General features: G+C 35.7%; 1 protein-coding gene across 3 annotated transcripts in view; it reads right to left on the bottom strand.

The window, feature by feature from the left end:
* The window catches only part of EXOC2 (exocyst complex component 2), a 228,324-nt gene that overhangs the window by 58,370 nt on the left and 145,931 nt on the right, over positions 1–24,023 (bottom strand). For 2 of the 3 annotated variants that reach the window (XM_036755909.1, XM_036755926.1), the window contains exons 21-23: positions 22,617–22,683; positions 18,415–18,531; positions 3,855–3,996 (exon numbers count right to left, since the gene is read on the bottom strand). In XM_036755909.1, the coding sequence (XP_036611804.1) occupies positions 3,855–3,996; positions 18,415–18,531; positions 22,617–22,683 (326 nt within the window). The remainder of the gene's footprint in view (positions 1–3,854; positions 3,997–18,414; positions 18,532–22,616; positions 22,684–24,023) is intronic. The other variant, XM_036755919.1, reaches the window with a different exon arrangement.

Here is a 24,023-nt window from a genome sequence, read left to right as displayed (position 1 = left end):
TTCCTAAAATGGGAGTTTTAAAAAATTTCCTATAGGTCTAAGTTAACTTCCAGTTCCTGAAAGGTAGCCCTCTGAAAGGTGGCTGTAAGCACTAAAATATTTAGTTACGATTTTCTTTCCGACAAATCAATAATTTAGAAATATTATTATTAAATTGAATAATTATGTTTCCCATATCATTAAAATTTTAGTTCCTGTAGTTGTTAAAAATATGTTACCATTCTGACACCACAATTGGGTATTGTGTGACACATACCTAAGGTTAAAACTAAATTCTCAATATCTATGCCATACATTGGAATTCATGCATTTAAAAAAAACCCTTCATTTTTAAAATAGGCAAAATAAAATTTCTTTGAACAAATAAATCTCATTTCCAGAAGGCTTGTAGAGACTAGAATTGACAAAACGTTTGGATTGATTCAACTATGGTTATTAATTAAAATTATGATTATTAAAATAAAAAATGAAAATTTTTATCTTGACATTAAATAGGCACATTCTTATGTATATTCTTTTGGAGACCAACAGAATTCTTAAGTCAGCCACAAAATACTATGCAAGAGTGTTAATACCCGGAGCTCTTAAATAAAATGAAATTTCAGCAACTATGGGTAAAATTAAAATCAAAAGTAAGAATAGTCAGTTATATGACTCAAATCTAACCAGAATAATCTTTACTGATACAAACACAAATAAAGGGCTGACAGTAGCTTAACATCTGTTAGATTTTAAAAAATACAGCTATGGCTTTAACGGATACTTCTTCATGAATCATGAAATTAATCAACTGGATTTTTTATGAATTGGTATAAACAGGACAGCACACTAAGTTCAATGCCAGCCACTGTTCTGCTTAATCAGTTACCTAAATAATTTGCATTTTACAATGTGTACATTTTAAAAAGTAACCTCTAAAGACATCAAAATTGGCTGAAAATATTTTAGTAAATATTAGCAGAAATATATTTTCAAAATTAATCCCCTTCTCCTACCTTCCCTATTACTGTAGAGTGCAACACTATCCTCCCCAGTCCCTCAGACCTACAACCTAGGAGTCATCTTGGAATCTTCACTTTCTCTAATCCCCCATGGCTAGTTTGTTGCTAAGGTCTGTCAATTTCACCTCTGCAACATTTCTCCAATATGGCCCCTTCTCTTCTCTGACCTGCTACCACTCTGGTAGGGGGCTCCCAACACCTCACACCTGGATTACTGCAACTGCATGCTTGTGGATCTGCCTGCCTCAAGTTTATCCCCTCGCCTATCCATCCTTCAGTCAGTCACCAAAGTGATTTTCCTAAAGTGCAGGTCTGATTATGTCACCCCGCCCACCCCCCATCCCAATAAACTCCAATGGCTCCCTACTGCCTCCAGGATCAAATACAAAATGTTCTAGCTGGCATACAGAACCCTTCGTAAACTAGCCCCCTTCAATCTTTCCAGTTTTCCTTTTCCTTACTCCCTGCCATATACTATTAGACCCAGTGACACTGGCCTCTTGCCGGCTGCACAGACAAGACACTCCATCTCTTGGCTGTGGGCATTTTCTCTGGCTGTCCTCTAGGCCTGTAATATTCTCCCTCTTCAACATTACTATCTGACTTCCCTGGATTCCTTCTAGTTTCAAATAAAATCCCATCTTTCATAGGAAGTCTTTCCCAATCCCTCTTAATTCTAGTGCCTTCCTTCTGCTAATTATTTTCCTTCTTTCTATCTATCTAACTCTCTTGCTTTGTATATATTTGTTTGCATATTGTTTTCCCCATTAGACTGTAAGCTCCTTGAAGCCAGGAACTGTCATTACCCCTCTTTTTGTATCTCTGGTGCTTAGCACGGTACCTGACATGTAGTAGGCACTTGATAAATATTTATTATTCTTAAACTAAGCCTTAATCTTAACCATTAAAAAAAAATATGTGACTACACAGGATTACTCAAGGTTCAGTATGGAATAGCAAAGGTATAACCATGAAAAAATTGAATTAAACACATTTCACAAGGGTGGAAACAACTTAAAAAGTCAGCAAATGTTCTTGCTGCCACTGAAAAAATAATTTAAAAGTTTCTAATATAACAATGTTAACCACAATTTCAGCTCAAGTACCTTTAAGAGGAAGTTAAAAATAAAGAAAGAATAAAGTAGATTTTAAGAGAGTAAAAAAAATTCAACTCAACTCAAGGGTCAACCTAAACAGTGATCACAAAGAAAATACTACCTGCCCTGTCTGCCTCATAGGATTGTTCTAAGCTCTAATCTTTAGCAACACCCAGGATAATGCCTGGCATGCATATATATGTATGTGTGTTTGTATGTATGTATGTGTGTGTGTTTATGTCTACGTGTATGTATGTGTGTGTACATACGTGTGTGTGTAGTGGTATAGAAGAAGTGCTATGGGAATTCAGAGGAACGAGGTAGGTGCTACTACCATTTCCATTTTACAGTTGAGAAAACTGAGGCACATAGGTTACATGACTTGCCAGAGGCATACAGCTAGTATGTGTTTGAAACTGAATTTGAACTTCCTGACTTTGGGTCTAGCACTCCACTGTACCACTTCATTGCTTTATAAGAAAAGAGAGCCTTTGGACACAGCTTTAACAAGGCAGAAACGGAATGGAAGAGGGTATTTCAGAGGTGAGGACTGAGCATGGGAAAAGACCTAGAGGCAGGAAAGCAACGAGCTTTTTTAGGGGAACAATGAGTAACTCCATTTGACTGAGTATAGGAATGTGTAGGAAAGGAGACACAGACAGAAAGGCAGAATGAGGACAGATCATGTAGAAAGGAGCTGGGAACTTGAGTCATGATTTGAGATAAGTAAAGACTTTGATTATGATATTCTTAATCATTTTGATATCTTCAAATTGGGATTTCATTATTACTATTTATGATGAAAGCAAAAGATAGGACTGAATTTGTACTTTATATATTAACTTAATTATAACTTTGATTAAATTTATCTTCCTTGCTAAACTTTTAAGTTCTGTGAGGGAAGGAGTTTCACAACATCCTTGTTTCTCGCCAAGCATACAGTACAATGCCTATTTTAGTAAGAGTCTTTTTAATTATTTTAAATGATCAATCAAAAACCAAAGGAAAACAGCAAACAATGCATGTGCACGTGCGCACACACACACACTCACAGACACAGCCAGGAAGATATTTTGGTGTGGATATTTCATTACTGATTAGAATTTTGCATCCAATTTCTTTTTACATTAAAATAATTAACAGGTACCTTGGTATTTGACAAATCAAAAAGTTCATTTAAAGAAACAGATACCTTCTACCAAGGAAGAGAAAGTCATTATTTTAAAACATGCTGAAGGACAGTTGGAGTGACTATTCGATGTCATGAAGAGAGTCCTGTTACTGTGTCATTCATGCTTCTGTGGTTTAATCTTCTTTGCTATATTACAGTAGTAAGTTTACTCCCACACATTTTTCTAACTTTCACCTTTTCATCATCAACAATAAGGTCTTATGTAGAAGTGACCAGATTTTACATAAAGCTGTCACTTACAATCTACCTATTATACAGAAACAATGAAGGAGAATCACAAGAAGTATAATTGAGATAATCAATTATTAAATGATACACTACTCATTTTAGAGTATTTAAGGACAATTTACAAGCCATTAAAAATACCAAAAGAATTCACCAAATCCCAGGATATCTTTTGTTTTTGCTTCTTAACATCTAAAACTAAATAGTAAACCTGAGAAAAGCTTGAATAAAATGGAGAATGATTTAACCATACAGTGCTTTCTCAAACTTTATCTAATATCAACTAATGCTATTTGAGCTCTATTTCCTTTAAAATATTTATAATTTAAAACTGTTTACCTGTTGGAGTCAAGCAGTCTTTCCAATCAAAGTAGCCCGCATAAATTCCAGGTTCTAAGGAGCCAACAATAGGATCTGCTTTCAGCTCGATGTAATTTTCAAATAGTCTTTGGTCTAACTCTTTCAATGAAGCCATGCTAACCTATAAATACATAAATTGGGAGAAAATACTCAGGATTTGTCTTCTATTTGGAAAACAAGAGAGCAATGATATTAAATTACATGCTTTAATGTACTTTATGTTACTTATGTTATTAAAAAAGCATTTTTCTAAGAAACGGCCATAATTATCGAAGTTCACTAAGAGCATGTTTATTTCAAGCAGTTTAAAGAATTATAATCACTTTAGTTTTAATTATGAATTATATTAAGAACATCTTACTAGTTGTATAGATAAAGAAGTATAAATACTAAAGATGTAATATATAGGAGGCTATAGTCAAAAAGTCTGGTGAGTATTTAGTCAACTTTATCAGTTTCAGTTATGTATTTTGTTTTAAAATTAAGACACTTAAAGCACAACAATATGAATTTCCTTCTGATGCCAATAATATTTCTTGACTATAACAAAGACATATTAAAAGAAATAAAACTGAAGGAGCTCCTCAATTGGCCTCTTTTACCTTCCTTTGTAATACCAGAATTTAGTACCATGTCTAGCACATGATAGATGCTTCTTAGGTAAATTTTTATTGACTAATATGTCAATGAAATATTTTCAATGATTGAATAATTCAGTTAAGCTGAGTAAGGTACCTTATAATCTGATGGTCTCTCAAAAGTGAAATAATGAGAGCTACTTTTAAATAGTCTCAGGATACAATACGTTTCTATTTAGTCACAAAATCCAGGGAATTTACTGTTCTGCTTAAATTTTCTGTGGCCGACAACAAATATATCATATAATTGGTCTGTCAAGGTTAAATGAACTATAATATGGATAACATAGTACCATGCACTAAAGGCCAAAGCTATCTGGATTACAGCTATTTTTTATTTTTTGAAAAATCAGAAGACATTTTGGGATCTTGCTATGCCTCATGGTATTTGCCATAAATATTAATTAACAATATGTAAGATGCAAAAGGTGAAGAGGATAGTGTTGACTCTGTCCTGCTCTTCTCACTCTGCAATTTAAAAAAATCTCTAGTATCAATTCGAAAAATTTTTCGGTCAAGATAGTTCATAAAAAAGCTCTTAAAATAAAATGTAGCTTCCGGGGTTGGAGCCAAGATGGTGGCTGGAAAGCAGGGACTTGCGTGAGCTCCCCACCACGTCCCTCCAAAAACCTATAAAAATGGCTTGGAACAATTCTAGAACTTCAGAACCCTTCAGAACCTGCTTCCCTTCAGAGGGAAGCAGGGATCCAGCCCAGGACAGCCTGGATGGTCGATGGATGAGGTCTATCACACACGGAGCTGATGGGAGCAGAGCTCAGCGTGGGAGGCAGCAGGACCAAACAGACCAGGAGCCGGGCAGGACAGGCCCTAGCACCCTGAATCAGTGAGCTGTGGCAGTTACCAGACCTCTCAACCCACAAACACCAAAGACAACAGAGCAGGTTAGTGGAAAAAGCTGCGGGGGACAGAGTTTGAGGTTTGGCCACTGCCCCAGGGGCAGCGGGGGAGGTGCAGCTACAGAAATACAGCTGCAGTTACTTCCGGCCCCAGGCCCACGTGGTGGGAGGAATTAAGTGGAGGATCAGAGCAGGAGTGCAGAGCCTGCTGAAGATTTGCGTCAGGTCCGGGTTGGTGGTCCTTGAGGAAGGACGAGTGCTGGGGAGGCAGAGCTGGCTGTATAAAAATAGCTCTGAAATCAATGGCGCACCCCCTCAAACTTGGAACAAAGTACTCTTTGCTCTACAAGCAGTCATACCCTGATGAAAAACTCAAGGGTCAAGTAAGTTGGCTGGGAACATGGCCAGGCTGCGAAAACACACCCAGATTCAGTCTCAGACTTTGGAATCCTTCTTTGGTGAAAAAGAAGACCAAAACATATAGCCTAAAGAAGTCAACAAAGTGCAAGAGCCTACACCAAAAGCCTCCAAGAAAAACATGAACTGGTCTCAGGCCATGGAAGAGCTCGAAAAGGAGTTGGAAAAGCAAGTTAGAGAAGTAGAGGAAAAACTGGGATGAGAAACGAGAATGATGCAAGAAAACCATGAAAAACAAGTCAATGACTTGCTAAAGGAGACCCAAAAAAATACTGAAAAAAATATTGAAGAAAACAACACTTTAAAAAATAGACTAACTCAAATGTCAAAAGAGCTCCAAAAAGCCAATGAGAAGAATGCCTTGAAAGGCAGAATTAGCCAAATGGAAAAGGGGGTCCAAAAGACCACTGAAGAAAATACTGCTTTAAAAATGAGATTGGAGCAAGTAGAAGCTAGTGACTTTACGAGAAATCAAGATATTATAAAACAGAAACAAAGGAATGAAAAAATGGAAGACAATGTAAAATATCTCATTGGAAAAACCACTGACCTGGAAAATAGATCCAGGAGAGATAATTTTAAAATTATTGGACTACCTGAAAGCCATGATCAAAAAAAAGAGCCTAGATATCATCTTTCAAGAAATTATCAAGGAGAATTGCCATGATATTCTAGAGCCAGAGGGTAAAATAGAAATTGAAAGAATCCACAGATCGCCTCCTCAAATAGATACCAAAAAGAAAACTCCAAGGAACATTGTCGTCAAATTCCAGAGCTCCCAGGTCAAGGAGAAAATACTGCAAGCAGCCAGAAAGAAACAATTTGAATATTGTGGAAAAACAATCAGGATAACACAGGATCTGGCAGCTTCCACATTAAGGGACCGAAGGGCTTGGAATATGATATTCCGGAGGTCAATGGAGCTAGGATTAAAGCCAAGAAATCACCTACCCAGCAAAACTGAGTATCATGCTCCAAGGCAAAATATGGACTTTCAATAAAATAGAGGACTTTCAAGCTTTCTCAGTGAAAAGACCAGAGGTGAATAGAAAATTTGACTTTCAAACACAACAACCAAGAGAACCATGAAAAGGTAAACAAGAAAGAGAAATCATAAGGGACGTACTAAAGTTGAACTGTTTTGTTTACATTCCTACATAGAAAGATGATGTGTATGATTCATGAGACCTCAATATCATAGTAGCTGAAAGGAATATGCATATATATATATGTGTGTGTGTGTAAACATATATATAATATGTGTGTCTATGTGTGTATATATGTAGGTATATATACATATATATGTGTGTATATATATATATATATATACACACAAAGGGCACAGGGTGAGTTGAATATGAAGGGATGATATCTAAAAAAAATAAAATCAATTTAAGGGATAAGAGAGGAATATATTGAGAAAGGGAGAAAGGGAGAGATAGAATGGGGTAAATTATCTCGCATAAAAGTGGCAAGAAAAAGTGGTTCTGTAGGAAGGGAAGAGGGGGCAGGTGAGGGGGAATGAGTAAATCTTGCTCTCATCAGATGTGACCTGAGGAGGGAATACCATACATACTCAATTGTGTATTTTACCCCACAGGAAAGAAGGAGGAAGAAGATAAAAAAGGGGGGACGATAGAAGGGAGGGCAGACAGGGGGAGGAGGTAATAAAAAAAAACATTTTCGAAAAGGGACAGGGTCAAGGGAGAAAATTCAATAAAGGGGGATAGGTTAGGAAGGAGCAAAACATAGTTAATCTTTCACAACATGAGTATTGTGGAAGGGTTTTACAGAATGATATGCATGTGGCCTATGTTGAGTTGCTTGCCTTCTTAGGGAGGGTGGGTGGGGAGGGAAGAGGGGAGAGAATTTGGAACTCAAAGTTTTAAAAACAGAAGTTCAAAAACAACAACAACAAAAAGTTTTTTTCATGCAACTAGGAAATAAGATACACAGGCAATGGGGCATAGAAATTTATCTTGCCCTACAAGAGAAGAAGGGAAAGGGGGATGGGAGGGGAGTGGGGTGACAGATGGGAGGGCTGACTGGGGAATGGGGCAACCAGAATATACGCCATCTTGGAGTGGGGGGAGGGCAGAAACGGGGAAAAAATTTGTAATTCAAACTTCTGTGAAAATCAATGCTGAAAACTAAATATACTAAATAAATTAAAATAAAATAAAATGTATAATAGCAAAACAGCTACTTAGGAAAGATACACAAAATTTTTTTTTTGTTATCTGTACAAAACAAAAACTAATATACACGGTAGGGAAAAATGATTAGCAAATTAATGAATCTGGATGTTGTTTGCATTTTTACAATCAACTGATAGCTTAAGTGATATCCTATATCATGATTATAAACATCATTACATATAATAAGTATCGATGGAGGTGAAGTCTCTACTTGAATAAAAGTGTGGAACGTTAGTATACAATGTGTAGCTGAATGAGTCAACATATGTACTTTGCAAACCTTAAAGGGCCATGTAAATGACAGTTATTGTAATAATGATAATTGCTAATAGTGGTAATATTCTAAATAATAGCATTTCACATTATAAGGTACTTCATAATCTGCAAAGTGCTTCCCTCAAAATAACCTGTAGGGTAGGTAGTATACGAGAATTCCTATTTTAGAGAAGAAGAAACCAAAGCTCAGAGAAAATACCAAGAAGACAGAATTAAACCGTTAAATGCCTTTCTGAAGGTCTTGCAAATAATTAAAGACAGGATTTGAAACCTGCATCTTCTGACTCCAATTCAGTGTTCCTTCTACTGTATCAGGCAGGTCTGCACAATATTAATGACTAGTAGAATCAAGAACATCTGACTTACTATTAGTGTTGACAAAATACTAGTTGTTAAATGCAGAAATAGAGATGTTCATTAAATTCTGGTACATCAGAATCAGAGAACAGCCTTTGAAAGCCTGAGAAAGGGAGGTCCACAGATCCTGAGCTGGAAGGGAACTCAGGGACCGACAAATTTAATTATCACCCCCAACCTCATTTTTCAGATGAGGAGACTGACACCCAAAGAGATTAAATGATATGCCCAAAGTCATGGAGGCAGCTCGGCCAGAATCTGAATTCAGGTCCTGTGACATTAAGTTCAGTGATCTTGTGCCATGTCCTTTTTCCAGCAGGTGATTAAAGTTATGGAAAAACAATATCCCAAGAGAAAACACAAGAAAAAAATGTTAATAGTTTCAGTTTCAAAAAGCTTTAAGCATGATAACAAATTAAAAAAATATTTAATGATTTATTAGGCAGAAGTGGTGATATGTAGGGTACACTTTTCATCATGGAGGATCATGTCCTTGTATTATTCTACAATAACTATCACCTACCTCCCTATTTACTACCACATCAAAGTAGTCAATTTTAAGACCCTCCATAATCTGGTCCCATGATATCTGTTTTACATTGTTTGCTGATAACACACCCAACATACAACATCTGTTTTCTTATGGTCTGCTATATATGTCACGGTCACTCTTGCTGAAGGCTTTACTCATGCTGCATTTTTTACTTCCTAGAATGCTCCCTTCTTCTGCCACAATGCACAAACCAGGTGCTAGGGAAGAGAGGAACATAACTAGAAAATGCTTCCTCTTGCCCTTGGCTAACAATTTAAGGGAGAAAACATATATACATATATATATATATATACACATATATACATATTTTTATACATACATACATACATACATACACACACACAGAGATAAACAAAATTTAATTCAATTCAATCAACATTTATTAAATGCCTATTATTTATGAGGCTTATACAAATGGAATGTGACAAGGTGCAAGAAGTCACACTAGCTGTGAGACTTTGGAAGACACCTAATACCTCCGAACTTCATTTTTGCTGTAAATGATACTATATACTGTAAGTATATGTGCATACACACACATATACCATTATATATAAATGACACTATACTGTAAATTACACTATATACCACATGGGGTTGCTGTGATGTAACAGTTTTGTAAAACACAAAGTGTTCTATATAGGGTAAACTATTACTATGTATATATACGTGTATGTTTTTTCTTTTTCTAAGGGAATCTGAGTCCCAGAACCACTATATGTCAGAAGCAGGTCTTACACCCAGGTTTTTCTGGCTCTGAGAACAGCTCTCCACCCATTACATTGAGCATGGTATCAAACTCAAATCAAAATGGATTCCTGTGGATGCATCCTTAGAAAAACACAAATTAATGTTATTTATGTTTTATCATCTTTTTATTTATTTTGTTAAACATTTCCCAATTACATTTTAATTTGGTTTTGGCTACATTGGGGGCTGCACTGGGGTTTCAGGCTTCCTGGTCACAAGTCTGACACCTCTGCATTGGCCCAGGTTATTCTTTACTATTATATAGGAACATGAACTGGACATGTGATTTAATTGGTAGGGAGACTCTCAGATGAGAAAACTCATAAGGGGCAGGGCAGAGTCACTCAGAGCAGGAGAGAGGAGAGCTTTCAGTCTTCTTCCAACACTCTCTGAGAGAAGATGGAAGATGCCAAACGGCATCTCAAAGCTGGAAGCCAGAAGTGCCAGAGACAGTGAAGAGCACTTGAAGAACACTGTAAGAGCGCTCTTCTTTCCAGGTTCTTGAAAACTCTGCCCTGCCCCTCATGGAGGCCAGCATTGATCTCTACGAATAAGGAGAGAGTCCCATACTGTGGGCTCTGGGATTGGGGTTACACTTACATTGCTGAGAAGGCAGCAGGATGTAGTAAGACCCATCGACAGAAAATCACCTGTTTTCATTGCATGGCTCCAGTGCATATTTACTCTGTTACTATGGGTAAGTCAACTGGCCTCTTGGGGCCTCAGTTTCTTCATTTATAAAACGGATATTCTTGTCCAATTTACCTCAAGGTTTACTGTGATTAAAATGCCTTGTAAACCAAATGGTACTATATATTATTCATGATTTAAGAAGAAAGGGGGCAACAAAGGATTGAATCAAGCATTTTATGCGGTAGGCAATATACTTCATTCCAAAGAAGAGGAATCCTAGTAACTAATAATGTGGGAGATACTAGAAAAAAATACACTTCAATTTTATTATTGTTGCACACTTGATGCAACTTGGCATAACAGAGAGGTCTGGACTTGTAGTCAAGGAAGGCTTGAGTTTGAATCCCACCTCAGATATCTGACTAGCTTTGTAAGCCTGGTAAATCATCTAACCCTCCAGGTTCCTTATCTGAAAAATGGAGATAATGACAGCACTAACACTGCAAAGTTGTTGTGAGAATCAAATGAGATGTGTCAAGTGTTTTGCAAACCTTAAACACCTATAAAAATGTTAGCTATTATTACATATATATTGCTGCCTCATTTCACCAAAACAGGTTGCAAATAAATTCAACAGATATGTATTAAGAACCTACAACATTCCAGGCATTATGCCAGGTGCTAGGAGGAATACATAGACAAAAATGAACAGTTCCTGCCTTCTTTCAAGGAAATTCCCTTAAAATTTTCTTTTCCATGTCCTAAGACTCAGCTGAAGTCTCGTCTCTTCCACTGAAGGCATGCTTGACAATTCCAACCCTCCAAATTCAGGATAATATGAATACCTCTATTTTTGGGTTAGCAAAAGGCTTCTAACTAGTTTCACTGAGCTTTATATTTTACTGATTGGCTAAGAGTCTAATACACTGGAATGAGCGATGAATTTGAAATCCAAAGGCCTATGCTTGAATACTGTTCTGCTACTTACTTCCTATCTGACTAGGCACATAACTTCTTTTGGTCTTAGTTTCTTCATTTGTAAAATGAGAAGATTGGAATAAATGACCTTTAAGGCCTTTTCCAGTTCCAAATTTATGATCTACATTAAAATGAAGCTGCTCTGTATTTAAGTACATTTCTACTACTGAGACAAAAACTGAAGTAGAATTTTTTTTGGGCAAAGTGTATTTAAAATTTTTACAGTTTCAACATAATCCATTAATTTCATATTTAGCTCCAATATCTGAAATAACTAGTGATTATTTTCTCTTAAATACCAATCTGAAGATAAAATACATCCTAAAAGCTATTCTGATTTTATATATCATGAATTACGTTATTACTATGTTAGAGAAAAAAAGAAAAGTAGAATTTGATCGACTCAATTATATTATCTCCATAATATTTCATCTTAATCATAAATGGTGACAGTTAAAAGTAAAAATACTTCCAGTGCATTAGTTTGTGATTGTAGAAAATTTTTAGTAAAAATTCCTCTTTATTTTGAAGAAAAATATTAGTTTCTGAATGAAATAGACATGAAGATAGTACAAATGTTTTTTATTTCAAAGATGATAAAAATAATAATTTCAATTTGACAATCTCTATAGAAATGTTTTAATTAAGGCATGTTAAAAATCTACACTGGAATCATTAAATACAAATTAGGTAATTGGGTTCAGGCATTTTAATATTTATTCTAAATGCCTTACAGATACATCCCAGGCCAGATGGAAAGATGACATTATAACAACAATTTGTCAAATGTAAACAAAATCAAAGCCAAGTAAATGATTAATTCTTAAACTCTGTATATCGTAATAAAGATGGCACAGCTTATTTTACCAAGGCTTTTAAGAAACAATACAATACCAGAATGCAATTTGGAAACTTCGCCCAACATAATACCCCCCTCCCCCAACAAAATCTCTGTCTCTCACAAAAACTGTTATTTAAGTGCTAATTTAAGTGCGTTCTTGTCACTGCATCACTACTCTATAAATTATAGTTAAGCATATGTTAGGTTACTCTTTCATATGTTAGCCAAGTTCTGATGTTGTCTGTTTTAAAACACAACGTTAGTGGATGGCAGGTTTTATTTCACTTAGCATGCTGTGTTGGTAAGCAAAATGGGCTCTTAGCACTCAGTTCAACCAAGTGCCCTTGAAGAGTTTGGCTTTTGTTTCCTTTGAGTAATTCAGTGTATTTCATTGAGTCTTACTAGGTGCTAAGCCCCAGGCCCAAAGCCCTATTAGGTGCTAAGCCTATGTGGGTGTGAAGCTCCCATGGTACTAAGGGGAGGTGCTCACTCAAGAGCCAATCATAGGAGCCTAAGTTCTGGTCATTCAGATGACATTTGATGACATCTTAAATGCTATAAGAAGAGAAGACAGAGCCATTTGCGCAGGGTTCTCACTCGTGCTGGTGCGCTGATGCGGAGATTCAGGGCAGCCGTAGCTAAAAGCCCTCCAGCTCATAACCCGGATGTTGGGACATTGTTAAACTCTGGTAACTATGTATTGGGATTTGAATAAGACAAGGTCTGTCTGTCGATGTTTGTACTTTGTTTGTATTTTGCTCTGAAGTTCAGGATGCTGGCTTTTTCCCCTGAACTAAGTGAGTGATATTTGTATGCCGGATTAAAGTAAGCTTGTCAACCCCTTAACATTGCTTTCCTTAGTTAAGTAGATCAAAAGAACCTGGGCTTTGGCAGCGTGCTTGTTGTTGGGCTTGTGTTGGTCTTTCACTCCCACAACAGTTGCTAGCCAGATTGTTGAAACACATGCCTTCAGGGGTAATAAATATTGAGGTTAATTACTGCTTCTTTTCTATTGTTCTCAATGCATACTTCTTCTTGTCAGTTCAGTAGGGAGAAGGGGCTTCTGTTGGTGGAAAAGTGGAAGAAGGCCCAGAAAATACCATGGTACCAGCATATAAGAGAGTGCTTTGAGATGTTCTTAACTCACTGGGGGGGGTCATAAAAATAGTGGAGTAATGGTATCTAAATGCATAAGCACTTCCCCCATGTTATTTAAGGAATAGGATAGTGGGAAGGTGGCTAATGTATATACATGGTGGTGAGAAAGATGTTAATAATATGAATAATAAAAGTGACATTTCTATATTGCTTTAAGGTTTGCAAAGCACTGTATGTGTGTGTGTATATGTATATAAATATATGTGTGTGTACACACGTACACACATGCACACACACACAAAACTTATTTGGTTCTTGCAAAGGATCATAAGAGTCAAATGAAGTCAATTCAGGCTTAAGGCTAGAAACAGTATAATTCTGGCACCATGAAGTCTGGTCCTTGGTTTTCCTTTGGGTTATCTTTGTGTGAGTCCATATTATATGTTGAGGGTGAGGAGTTAGAGATAAAGATGGGAACTTGAGGAGAGTAGAAGAGGTTTAGAACAGCTGCTGGGGGAATGTGATAAGAAGTCAATAATAAGTGGTGGTGGGAAAGCCCCCAGGTTTTCCCATAGGTTTACAATAGTGTATATAATATTGTCTCCTCCTCATATACACATGCTACAGCTGTACTTCATAGTAAAGCAAACACATATGGCCTATGGCCTCCTTTGGCATTATGAACAAGCAGTATGAAAGATGGATATTTATGTTAATTCTGTCAGTCAGATGGGGTCCTGTCTTCCCTAAGGTACCCCACAACTGATTATACTTTAAGGCCCAGATTATTATGTTCTATCTCCTCCATGAATGTCTGCTTGGCAATTATAATCATCACTAAATTTCCATGAACTTCCATGGAGCTTTCAATCTTTAACACATAATTACACCCATGCAATTTTCTATTGTGGCCTATTCTTTCAGACTGCTTAGTCCTATCTCCTAACTAGACTATTAATGTCCTTGAAGGTAGGGAGGGATCATGTTTTACATGTATACGTGCACATGTGCACGTATACACACACACACAGAACAAAGCAGACCTAGTTGTCTCAGATGATCCTAGAAGGGGGAAGAGGTATCATTTAAAATAATTTAAGCTACATGCCATTTATACTCATTCAAAAGAGATCAGATTCATCATGTTTAAAATTACTTGGCATTCTAAGCTAGAAACCAATGTGATTAATACAATGACTATTCATAATTCCAGATGATGATGAAACATGCTATCCATTACAGAGACAGATTTAGGACAGAGAACGAGACATACATTTTTGGATCCAACCACTGAGAGAATTTATTTTGTTGACTATGCCTATTTGTTACAAGAAATTGGTTTTTCTTTTTTTTTTTTCTCCTAATGGAGTGGGGGTGGGGAGAAAAAAATTTGTTAATTTTTAAAAAGAGAGGTGGGGAGGAGTGTTATAACTGTGAAATGCTGCATGCACTTTCAGATGAGGTTACTATATCATTTGTTTTACTTAGCTGTTTTACTTTGGTTACAAGAGTCCCCTCAAGAAATGGAAGTAATCTATAAATGTAATGTAAAAACAAAACATGTTAATAAAACTAAAAAAAATTATTTGGGGTTAGACTAAAATAATACCCAATTATTACTAGGTGTGAAATACATTTCACAACAGAGAGGTTTTTAGAATAAATTTTTCTGTAAAGGAACTTCCCGCTGACATATCAAAAAGAAGTATCTAGTTCATATCTAGGTTAAAATGCAGAGGCAAAAGAGGCCATAGGGGGGCCAAAATGAAATTCTGGAATGAAGATAACACATTCATAATTAGCAGGCTGTTGGCTATTCTTTGAAATCTCAGAAGGTTATCTTCACCGCTTAGAATGATAGAATATGGAATACTATTGTTAGAGAGAACAATTCCCTGGAATCACACAATTACATTTATCAAAACAAAACTACATGCTAAGACTTACTGATGTTATCAACACTATAGCCACAGGTTCCTTCCTCTTCAACTCCCTCCCTTAAGTAAGATTTTAAAGTGGGGAGTACACGTAGAATCAAATCCTACTTGTGGTAAATTTTGCTAACATATTTAAAGTAAGCTAGCAGTCTTCTATTGACTTTTATAAATGTTAAATGAAGACCTCCAGGGACTTTTAAAGACAATCCTTCCAGAAAAGAACAGAACCAAAGAAGTGCCACTAAGAATGACTTTTAATTTAAATGGAAGGAAACTGATTTTTGGTATTTGTTTAAAAAAAAATTACTTGTGACCAAAGCGAAACAAGTTTGGTTTAAGGTTTATAATGGGAAATGTTGTAAAAGAGCCACCCTGAGGGATCAGCTGGTGTGGCCATCTGATTCTAGAAACAACAACTGCTCACAAAGTCCAAAACACAGGTCTGTCAAGCTGGCAGTGTACCAATTTTTATTTTCTTGATGTGGTTTTATTTAAAAACACACTCTTTTATACTAAGAGATTGTGACTGTTCTATACCTTCCACATAACTTTTTGTAATTTAAAGAGAATTTTAGCTCTAATTTTGAATGTACACAGCCATCAGAATTGGACACATACTTAAAAGGATACGCATTAGTGTTTTATTTATTTTAGTATTTTTATCTGCAATTGTCTCCTTTACATATACCAACCTGAATTCAATTCACACACTGAATGTAGAGAAAGGAAGAAATGAGATTCAAATAATAACTTTTCTGTCAAAAACTAATTGTATTTTATGTATTACTTGCCACAAGTTCATATAAAAGAGTATTATCAGTAACAGAAGGAATCCTAGCTGAAAGATAGCCCTGTCAATCAATCAGATGATGACCAAGAGCAAATCTGAGCAGATCCCAGAATGCAATGCATTATCTTAGGAGCACTGTATTGAGTAACAATCTCTTAGGAAGCAACAGCTTCAACAGAATTAGAAACAAGAAGAATAAATTAACTTCCAAAAGCACCCCCCTTCACAGAGACTATTGGCTTTTGAAAAGGAAGGAGACAGGGTTTGATATTCACTGTTGGTTAGCAGTACCCTTTTGTCAACATAAAAAACCCTACACCTTTGTGGTGGTTTCCTGTCGTCAATGAATTCACCTGAAATAAGGAATGACAACAAAGATATTGTGCACTAAGTCAGGGGACCTTAACCTAAGGTCCATGAACTTTTTAAATATGTATTTTGATAACTGTATTTTAATATAAAACTGCATTTTAACGATTTGGTTTCTTTGCAATCTTGTCTATTTTATTTTATGCACTTAAAAACATATTCAGAGAAGGGGTTCATGGGTTGCATCAGATTGCCAAAGAGGTCTGTAGCACCAAAAAAAAAAAAAGTTAAGAATCCATGCTTTAAGTACTGTCAATTTTGCTGCCAAATTCTGACATGATTGAGCAATTTAAAATTTAAGGTGTGAGTTATTTTTTATAAGTTGCTAACTTTTTAGGAGTGGAAGAATGGGAAGAAAAGCACCATTTAGCTTCAGTTGTCAACTGTATTCTTTATGTAATCTTGGTCCCTAAAGCAGTCTGAATGAAAAACAGGAAAGATATCAACAAGTTGTTTTTATTGTAACAATCTAAGTATGTTCCTATTTATTACTCTGTAGTAAGTAGTTCCTTCTTGTTACTGTGTAAAACCATTGAGGATATAGGCTTATACCAGGAACTAGATAAAAAACAAAGTTTTTACTTCCGCTATAACTAGCTCCTAATCATCTCATACAATATTTGGACGGCATTTAAAATGATCCCCAGCAAATATGCTGGTACCATTATTAGATAATGTTATAAAAATGAAATATCATTCTGAGAGAAAAATATTCATGCTGTACTGGAAGAGATAACATTTTACTTGTAAACAACAAAAAATTTCTGGAAATAAACTAGACACTTGGCCCTAAATGCCCTAAGTCACAACATTTCTCATCAGGATGATTAATCTTTACGAAAAGGCAGGAAAACGAGACACACATATAAAGCCGCCCACCTTGACATTTTCATTCTTTGAAAAAAAAAATCCCAATCTAGAGTTCATGAATAAGAGCCATCATCTTTAAAACGATGCAATTCATCAAGAATACCCTTAGAGCATAAGATTAGCAAGATTATGATCTCTTATTCTTTGCATTGAGAAAACTGTACTAACATTAAAAAGTAATTCTAGCAGTTTTACTTAGAAATCTGATAATCCTTTGCCCAGGAAGAAACAAACCTTTAATAAGAAGGTTATTTCATTTTCACAACTCTCCCTAATCAAGGAAACTAATATAAACAACAAAATGTAACTTGTTTTTAAAACTTCAGTTACTTAAACAGGGGACTTGATTTTAGCCCAAACTCAAGATTTTAATGGAGGAAAAATAAATGTCTTTGCTTGGGGCAAAAAATCTTTAACATCTTTTATGTGACAGGCTTAATTACTCTTAGCACTACAGCTGAGGTAGAATGGGACCAATGAGCAAGAAAGGAGTAAACATTTGGAAGAAATAGGCAGAAGGAAGATGTGCATTTCTTTTATCAGCTGGGGGAGCTGCTTTGCATTCCGCCTTGCTGCTGACTGTAGGCTTATTAATGCAGCCTTCAAAACCTTTCTTTATGGGTCAAATCCAATTGCTCCTAAAGAACCGGGTTTGGTGGGTTTTTCCTTTCATGTTCTTTTCTTTCATTTTTGAGAGTACTTTTATGAAGGAGGTAAATAACTCTTCTCAGAGAGGACTAGCTAGTAAGCTATTTTGAGGTAAAAAGCTCTCAAAAGAAACAAAAATAAAGAGTATCATGTTTGTATTATGAAGATGTTGTGTTTATGTTATAAAGATGTTTTTAAGGTAAATAGGGAGAGGGAAGGTAATCATTCAAATAGTTGGAAGGGACACAGAGATGACTGGAAAATAACCTGAAAAATAAGTTGCATTAAAATAATTATCTTGCCAGTTTTATATGAACACTTCTGCTTACCTGTGTTATTTTTTCTATTCCTTGAAAGTTGTGCTTTTCAAAATGTTCAGCTATATTTAAGAAAGTGTGACGTTCTAGGTAACAGCAATTACTTAGCACTATCAAAAGCCGTTGCTCCTAAAGCAAACAGATTTTGGGAGAATTAAATTTAAAACAGTAAACAAAAAGCACAACAGTACAGAGAACACATTCTTAAACTTTCTTTGAACATGGTCTTTTGTAAATATCACTGGACAGTTTTTTGTTTTAGTTGTTTCTTTTCTAATATTCACAGAGAAGTAGAGGAGAATCCTTTATAATGATTCATTATTACATGAGTTCAGATAAACCAAAAGTCAAATCATGCTCCTTACAAAATTTAACACCTACATACAACAAAAGTCTGATATAACCCATAAACAGTGTTCTATATATGTACACACTGCCCCCCAAAAGAGTTCTATTGCATTAATGATTTTTTTTATATGTTTGCTTAATCTAACCCTTTATCTTAAAAAAGAAAGCTTTTTAAATAGACATTTCTATAATTAGTCACAAAGAAAATATGAAAACTGCCACCTATAATTTTAAAATATTTTGAGACTTTGGAAAATAATTATGCCCTAATATATAATGATTACCTACAAGGAATTTTAAAGATTTTTCTCAATGTCCTTACGAAGTGGCCAAGAGGTATACTAAGTTACCAATGACCTTGTAGTTGTCAAATCCAATGGACTTTTCTCAGTCCTCATTATCTTGACCTCTCTGAAGCCTACAATACTGCTGATTACTCTCTCCTCCTTGATAGTTTTTTCTCTCTAGGTTTTCAGCATACCACTCTCTTCTGGTTCTCCTCCTACCTACATGACTGCTCCTTCTCTGTCTCCCTTGCTGGATACTCATCTGGTTCATGCCCTCCAATCATACCTCTCCCAGGCTTGCTTTTCTTCCCCCTCTATACTAGTTCACTTACTGATCTCTCCAATTACCATGTCTATGCTGATGATTTTCAAATCAATTTATCCTATCCCAACCACATTACTGACCTCCAGTCTCAAATCTCCAACTGCCTTTTAGTTATCTTGAAGTGGAGGTCTAGAAGACATCCTAAACTAAACATGTCCAAAATAGAACTCATTATTATTCCCAAAAGCCTTAACTGCCTCCTATCTTACCTATTACTGTACAGCTCAACACTATCCTCCCCAGTCCTTGAGACCTACAACCTAGGAGTCATCCTGGAATCTTCACTTTCTCTAACCTGCCATGGTCAATCTATTGCTAAGGTCTGTCAATTTCACCTCTGCAACATTTCTCCAATATGCCCCCTTCTCTTCTCTGATACTGCTACCACTCTGGTAGGGTGCTCCCATCACCTCACACCTGGATTACTGCAATTACCTACTGGCAGGTCTACCTGCCTCAGGTTTATCCCCTCGCCTATCCATCCTGCAGTCAGTCACCAAAGTGATTTTCCTAAAATGCAGGTACAATATCACATACAACCCTGCCCCCCACGTAATAAGCTTCAGTGGCTCCCTATTGCCTCCAGGAGCAAATACAAAATGCTGTTTGGCATTCAAAGCCTTTCATAACCTAGCCTCCTCCTACCTTTCCAGTCTTTCTATACTTTACTCCTTGCCATGTACCCCTAGATGCAGTGACACTGGAACTCCTGGCTGTTCACAAACAGGACATCATCTCTTAGCTCTGGGCATTTTCTCTGTATGTTCCCTATGCCTGAAATGCTCTCCTTCTTCAACACCACCTCCTGACTTCCCTCAAGTCCCAGATAAAATCCTATTTTTTTTTACAGGAAGCCTTTCTCAACTCCTCTTAAATCTAGAGCCTTCTTCCTGTTAATTATTTCCTATTTATCTTACATACAACACAGTGCCTGGCAGATAGTAGACAATCAATAAGTGACTACTGATTGATTCAATAATCTCGTTCTGTCAGGGGAAAACAAAGGGCAAGTGATTTCCCTCATTCTGGCAATTTATCCTTAGTGATTGAATACGGTTAGAATCTAGCTCTCCCAACTCCTAATCTAATCTCCTACCTACTGAAACACTTTCTCCTTTATCACAATTACTAGATCCAAATGCTGAAAAATAAAATATTACATTATACTTCAGAAGAATTATTTTTGTAAACAAAATTCTAAGAACTGAGTTCATATTGCTACCATGATTCACTCTAGAGTACTTTTTTCCTATGGCCACTAATGTGTGAATGTATTCTCTGGAATAACTATGACTAATTTGGTACCTTGATTTAAGATCCTCTTACTAAAAACAAGGCAAAAAGCACTTTCCAGGAAAATGTTTCTACTCTGCACTTGTCAAAATTTTCTGTATTTAACCAATGTAGAAAGCTTAAATTAATTCAAGTTCAATGTAATGGATGTGAAGATAAATACAGTTCTTTCCTCAAAGGTAAACAAAAGATATGTAACAATAGTCCTTGAAGTCATAACTGCTAAGCTATTTTTACACTTTCTAATATTTCAATTTAGATCATGCCAAAAAAGCGCCTTCAAAAAGTAAACTCCCCAGCCCTTCCATAGGTACTACTTTTTATTCCTTTTAAGCACTAAATTTTTCAAGCGGGAGCCATCTATACTCTAGCCAATTTTTCTCAGCTATAAACATGATGACAAGATTAAGAAATAGCCACTTATGATGAAAGCTACAAAGAAGATTTAGGTATAACTTAAAGATCTTCAAATTAATAAGGACTATGCAGTGCCACTAGAATTAATGCAGCAGTGTGGAACAAGGGGGAAAAAAGGAAGTGAATAGGGAAAGTTATATTTCTTTGTGAATCTCATACAGCTCTTTTCCACAGTTCTTTTCATGCAGTAAGCACGTACTAATTGTTTGTCAAAATGAAATGAATGATGGGAATAGTAACTGAGAACAAGAGACAAGTTAGCATTGACAAAGGATGCATGCAGTCAAGCCTGGGAAAGACCATCATTACAATTGCTCCCCAATCTCTTGTCTGATCCCTAAGCATAGGTATTATGATGACCTTGTAGTGTTTGCAAAGTACTCAGAATAATAGGTATATCACTAGTCATTTAAAATATGCCATCCTTCTACAAATCTTAAATTATTTTTCTAGGACAATGTTAAAGTACCCATTAGAAGTTTAATCATTTGGTTATTTTGAAGACGATTTCACTGACTCTTACTCCCCAGAAATTTCTTTTTTCTTTACTTTACAATTTTATTTATATTTTTTTCTATCTTTCACTTTTGTTTCTTTTTTTCAGCTCCAATCCTACAGCTTCTCCACAAAATGAAAAGAGTCACTTCGTTTCCTTCCATTACTGAATAAAATCTAAACTCCCTTAGCCTGGCATTCAAGGTTCTATGTGATCAGGCCATAATTTACTTTTCCAGCCTGTTTTCATTTTAGTCCTCTACACATATATTCCCTGTCTCAGCCAAATTGTACTACTTGTGCCACAAACATCCTTTCCAGGCTCTTGTCACCTAGCTTATGCTTTTGCTACTGAGTCCTCACTTTATCTCTGTCTGATGAAATCCTAACCATCTATCAAGTTCTAGCTAAAATGTCCCCTCCTCCATGAAGTCTTCTATGATCCTCACACCAGAAAATTACCTCTCTTTTCTTTGAACTCCAAAGCACTCTGTTTATATTTCTACCTACCTCACAAGGACGCCAGTGTTGAGTCACATTAGTTATTGTATAACTTGAACTGCAACTTTAGCTAAAAGATCATTGCCAAATAAGTTTTATGCATGGCACAGATGAAAGAATTAAATCTTTTCATGAAAATTAGAAGATTTTACTTCGTTGGTCCAAAGTATTATATAGGCATGTCAGAAGAATTACAATAGTACTCAATAATTTAATATAATACACTATTATAAATAGTTTAACATCCTAGTCTTAGTAGTATATTAACGGTATAGAACCAGTGAATAAAAAATTAGCCAGAGCCTTAGATACTATCCAATCCAGTCCTCTCATTTTGAAGGTAAGGAAAATGAGAGGCAGGGAGGTAAAGTGACTTTATCTGATCACAAGGTCAGATAGTGGAAGAATGGCCTGACTTCTATCCAGTGCTCTATGATATGACATCCTCTCCAGAAATGAGTATTTATTTAGGAAATAATTTTTGCACAGTTAATTTTTAAAGGCCATTGCCTCCACACTCCTCTCCCCTGCTTTTATTTTTCACTTACTGAAGACAAACTGAAGTCCTCATGGATACTTCCAAATAAATCAGGAGAGGAAACATCAACTGAAAGGCTAAAAGTAGAAAGGAAGGAAATAGTTATAATAATGCCATTATATGATCTGAGCATCCTAAGAATATAGCTTTAGAACCAGAAGGACCTTAGAGATCATCTACTCCAAAGAGCTCATTTTACAGATTAGGAAATTGAGACCAAAATTGGTATCTGAACTCTAATCCCATGACTCTAAGTTGAGATTTCTTTTCACTAATCTATTAATTTAATTGTTTTAGTCAAGATTATATAACATGCTGCAAATTTTCTTCTAACTGCCAAGTGCTCAAAAGAAGCAATGTTTCTGACTGTCATGGGAAAAATATGGAACCTCTCAGTTTTTGTTTTAGGATTCTTCTATAAGCTGTCTTAACAAAGTAAATTTTGAAAAAAATCATCAGTAAATAAGTGTTATTTTATTTAAATTCAACTAGTTATATACATAAATACGTAGTGACATGTTTCTGATTGCCATGGTGGATGTCCAAGGATTCAGATACTAGAAAATCTTAGAATACAGGCCTTAGTCTTAATAATTTAGGACAAATTTCAAAATTATATCTATTATATTTTAATTACCACTTAAGAGAATATTAATACCACTGGATCTCTATTATAACTGAATAGTGCTTTCTAAAGTGCCAAAGTATCATTTAGTCACCAATTCTTCATGTCTCCTGAATCATTTTCAGTTCTCTATTTCTTTCTAATTTCTCATAAGCACTATCCATAGTCAACATGCGTAGTTCATAAGAATAGTACACCATCCAAGTAGCTCAATATACTTAATTACAAGCAATATTAAGAAAGATCTTTTTTCTGTGTTGTGCTTTAAAAATTTTAGGAATATAATTTTTTTTTTTAAATATGAGCCAACTGTCATTGGACAAGTTAATTTTTTTTAGGCTAGAAACTTATCAGAATGGAACTGATAATGTAGTCTTGCATATGTGTACTTCCAAATAACTAACCATAATACAATTATATGATCTCTAAGTTTCCTCAGAAATCCTAGGTGAATTATAAAAAAAAATTTAATCTGTAACATAAGTTCAAACCTCTAGAAACAGCATTATAAAGAGATTCTACAATATGTTAAATATAATGAATTATGTATAAAAAAGAACTTTGAAGAATAAATCCAAAGAACTGGGTTTGAGTCCCAGCCTTGCTAGTAAATTAGAGTAACCCTGGGGCAGGTTCCTTTGCCTCTTGTAGACTCACTTTAATCATCTGCAGAAAAAGGATTATACTGTTTCAAGAACCTAGCACACAAGACTATTGTAGGGAATCACAGGATCACAGATTTAGAGTTGAAAGGGACCTTGAAGGTCATTGAGGAGAATGTATATAAAGGTG

Source organism: Trichosurus vulpecula, chromosome 1, assembly GCF_011100635.1.
Source record: "Trichosurus vulpecula isolate mTriVul1 chromosome 1, mTriVul1.pri, whole genome shotgun sequence".
Classification (NCBI taxonomy): Eukaryota; Metazoa; Chordata; class Mammalia; order Diprotodontia; family Phalangeridae; genus Trichosurus; species Trichosurus vulpecula.
Note: the sequence above shows the minus strand (reverse complement) of the source record. Positions and strands in the feature narration are given on the sequence as shown.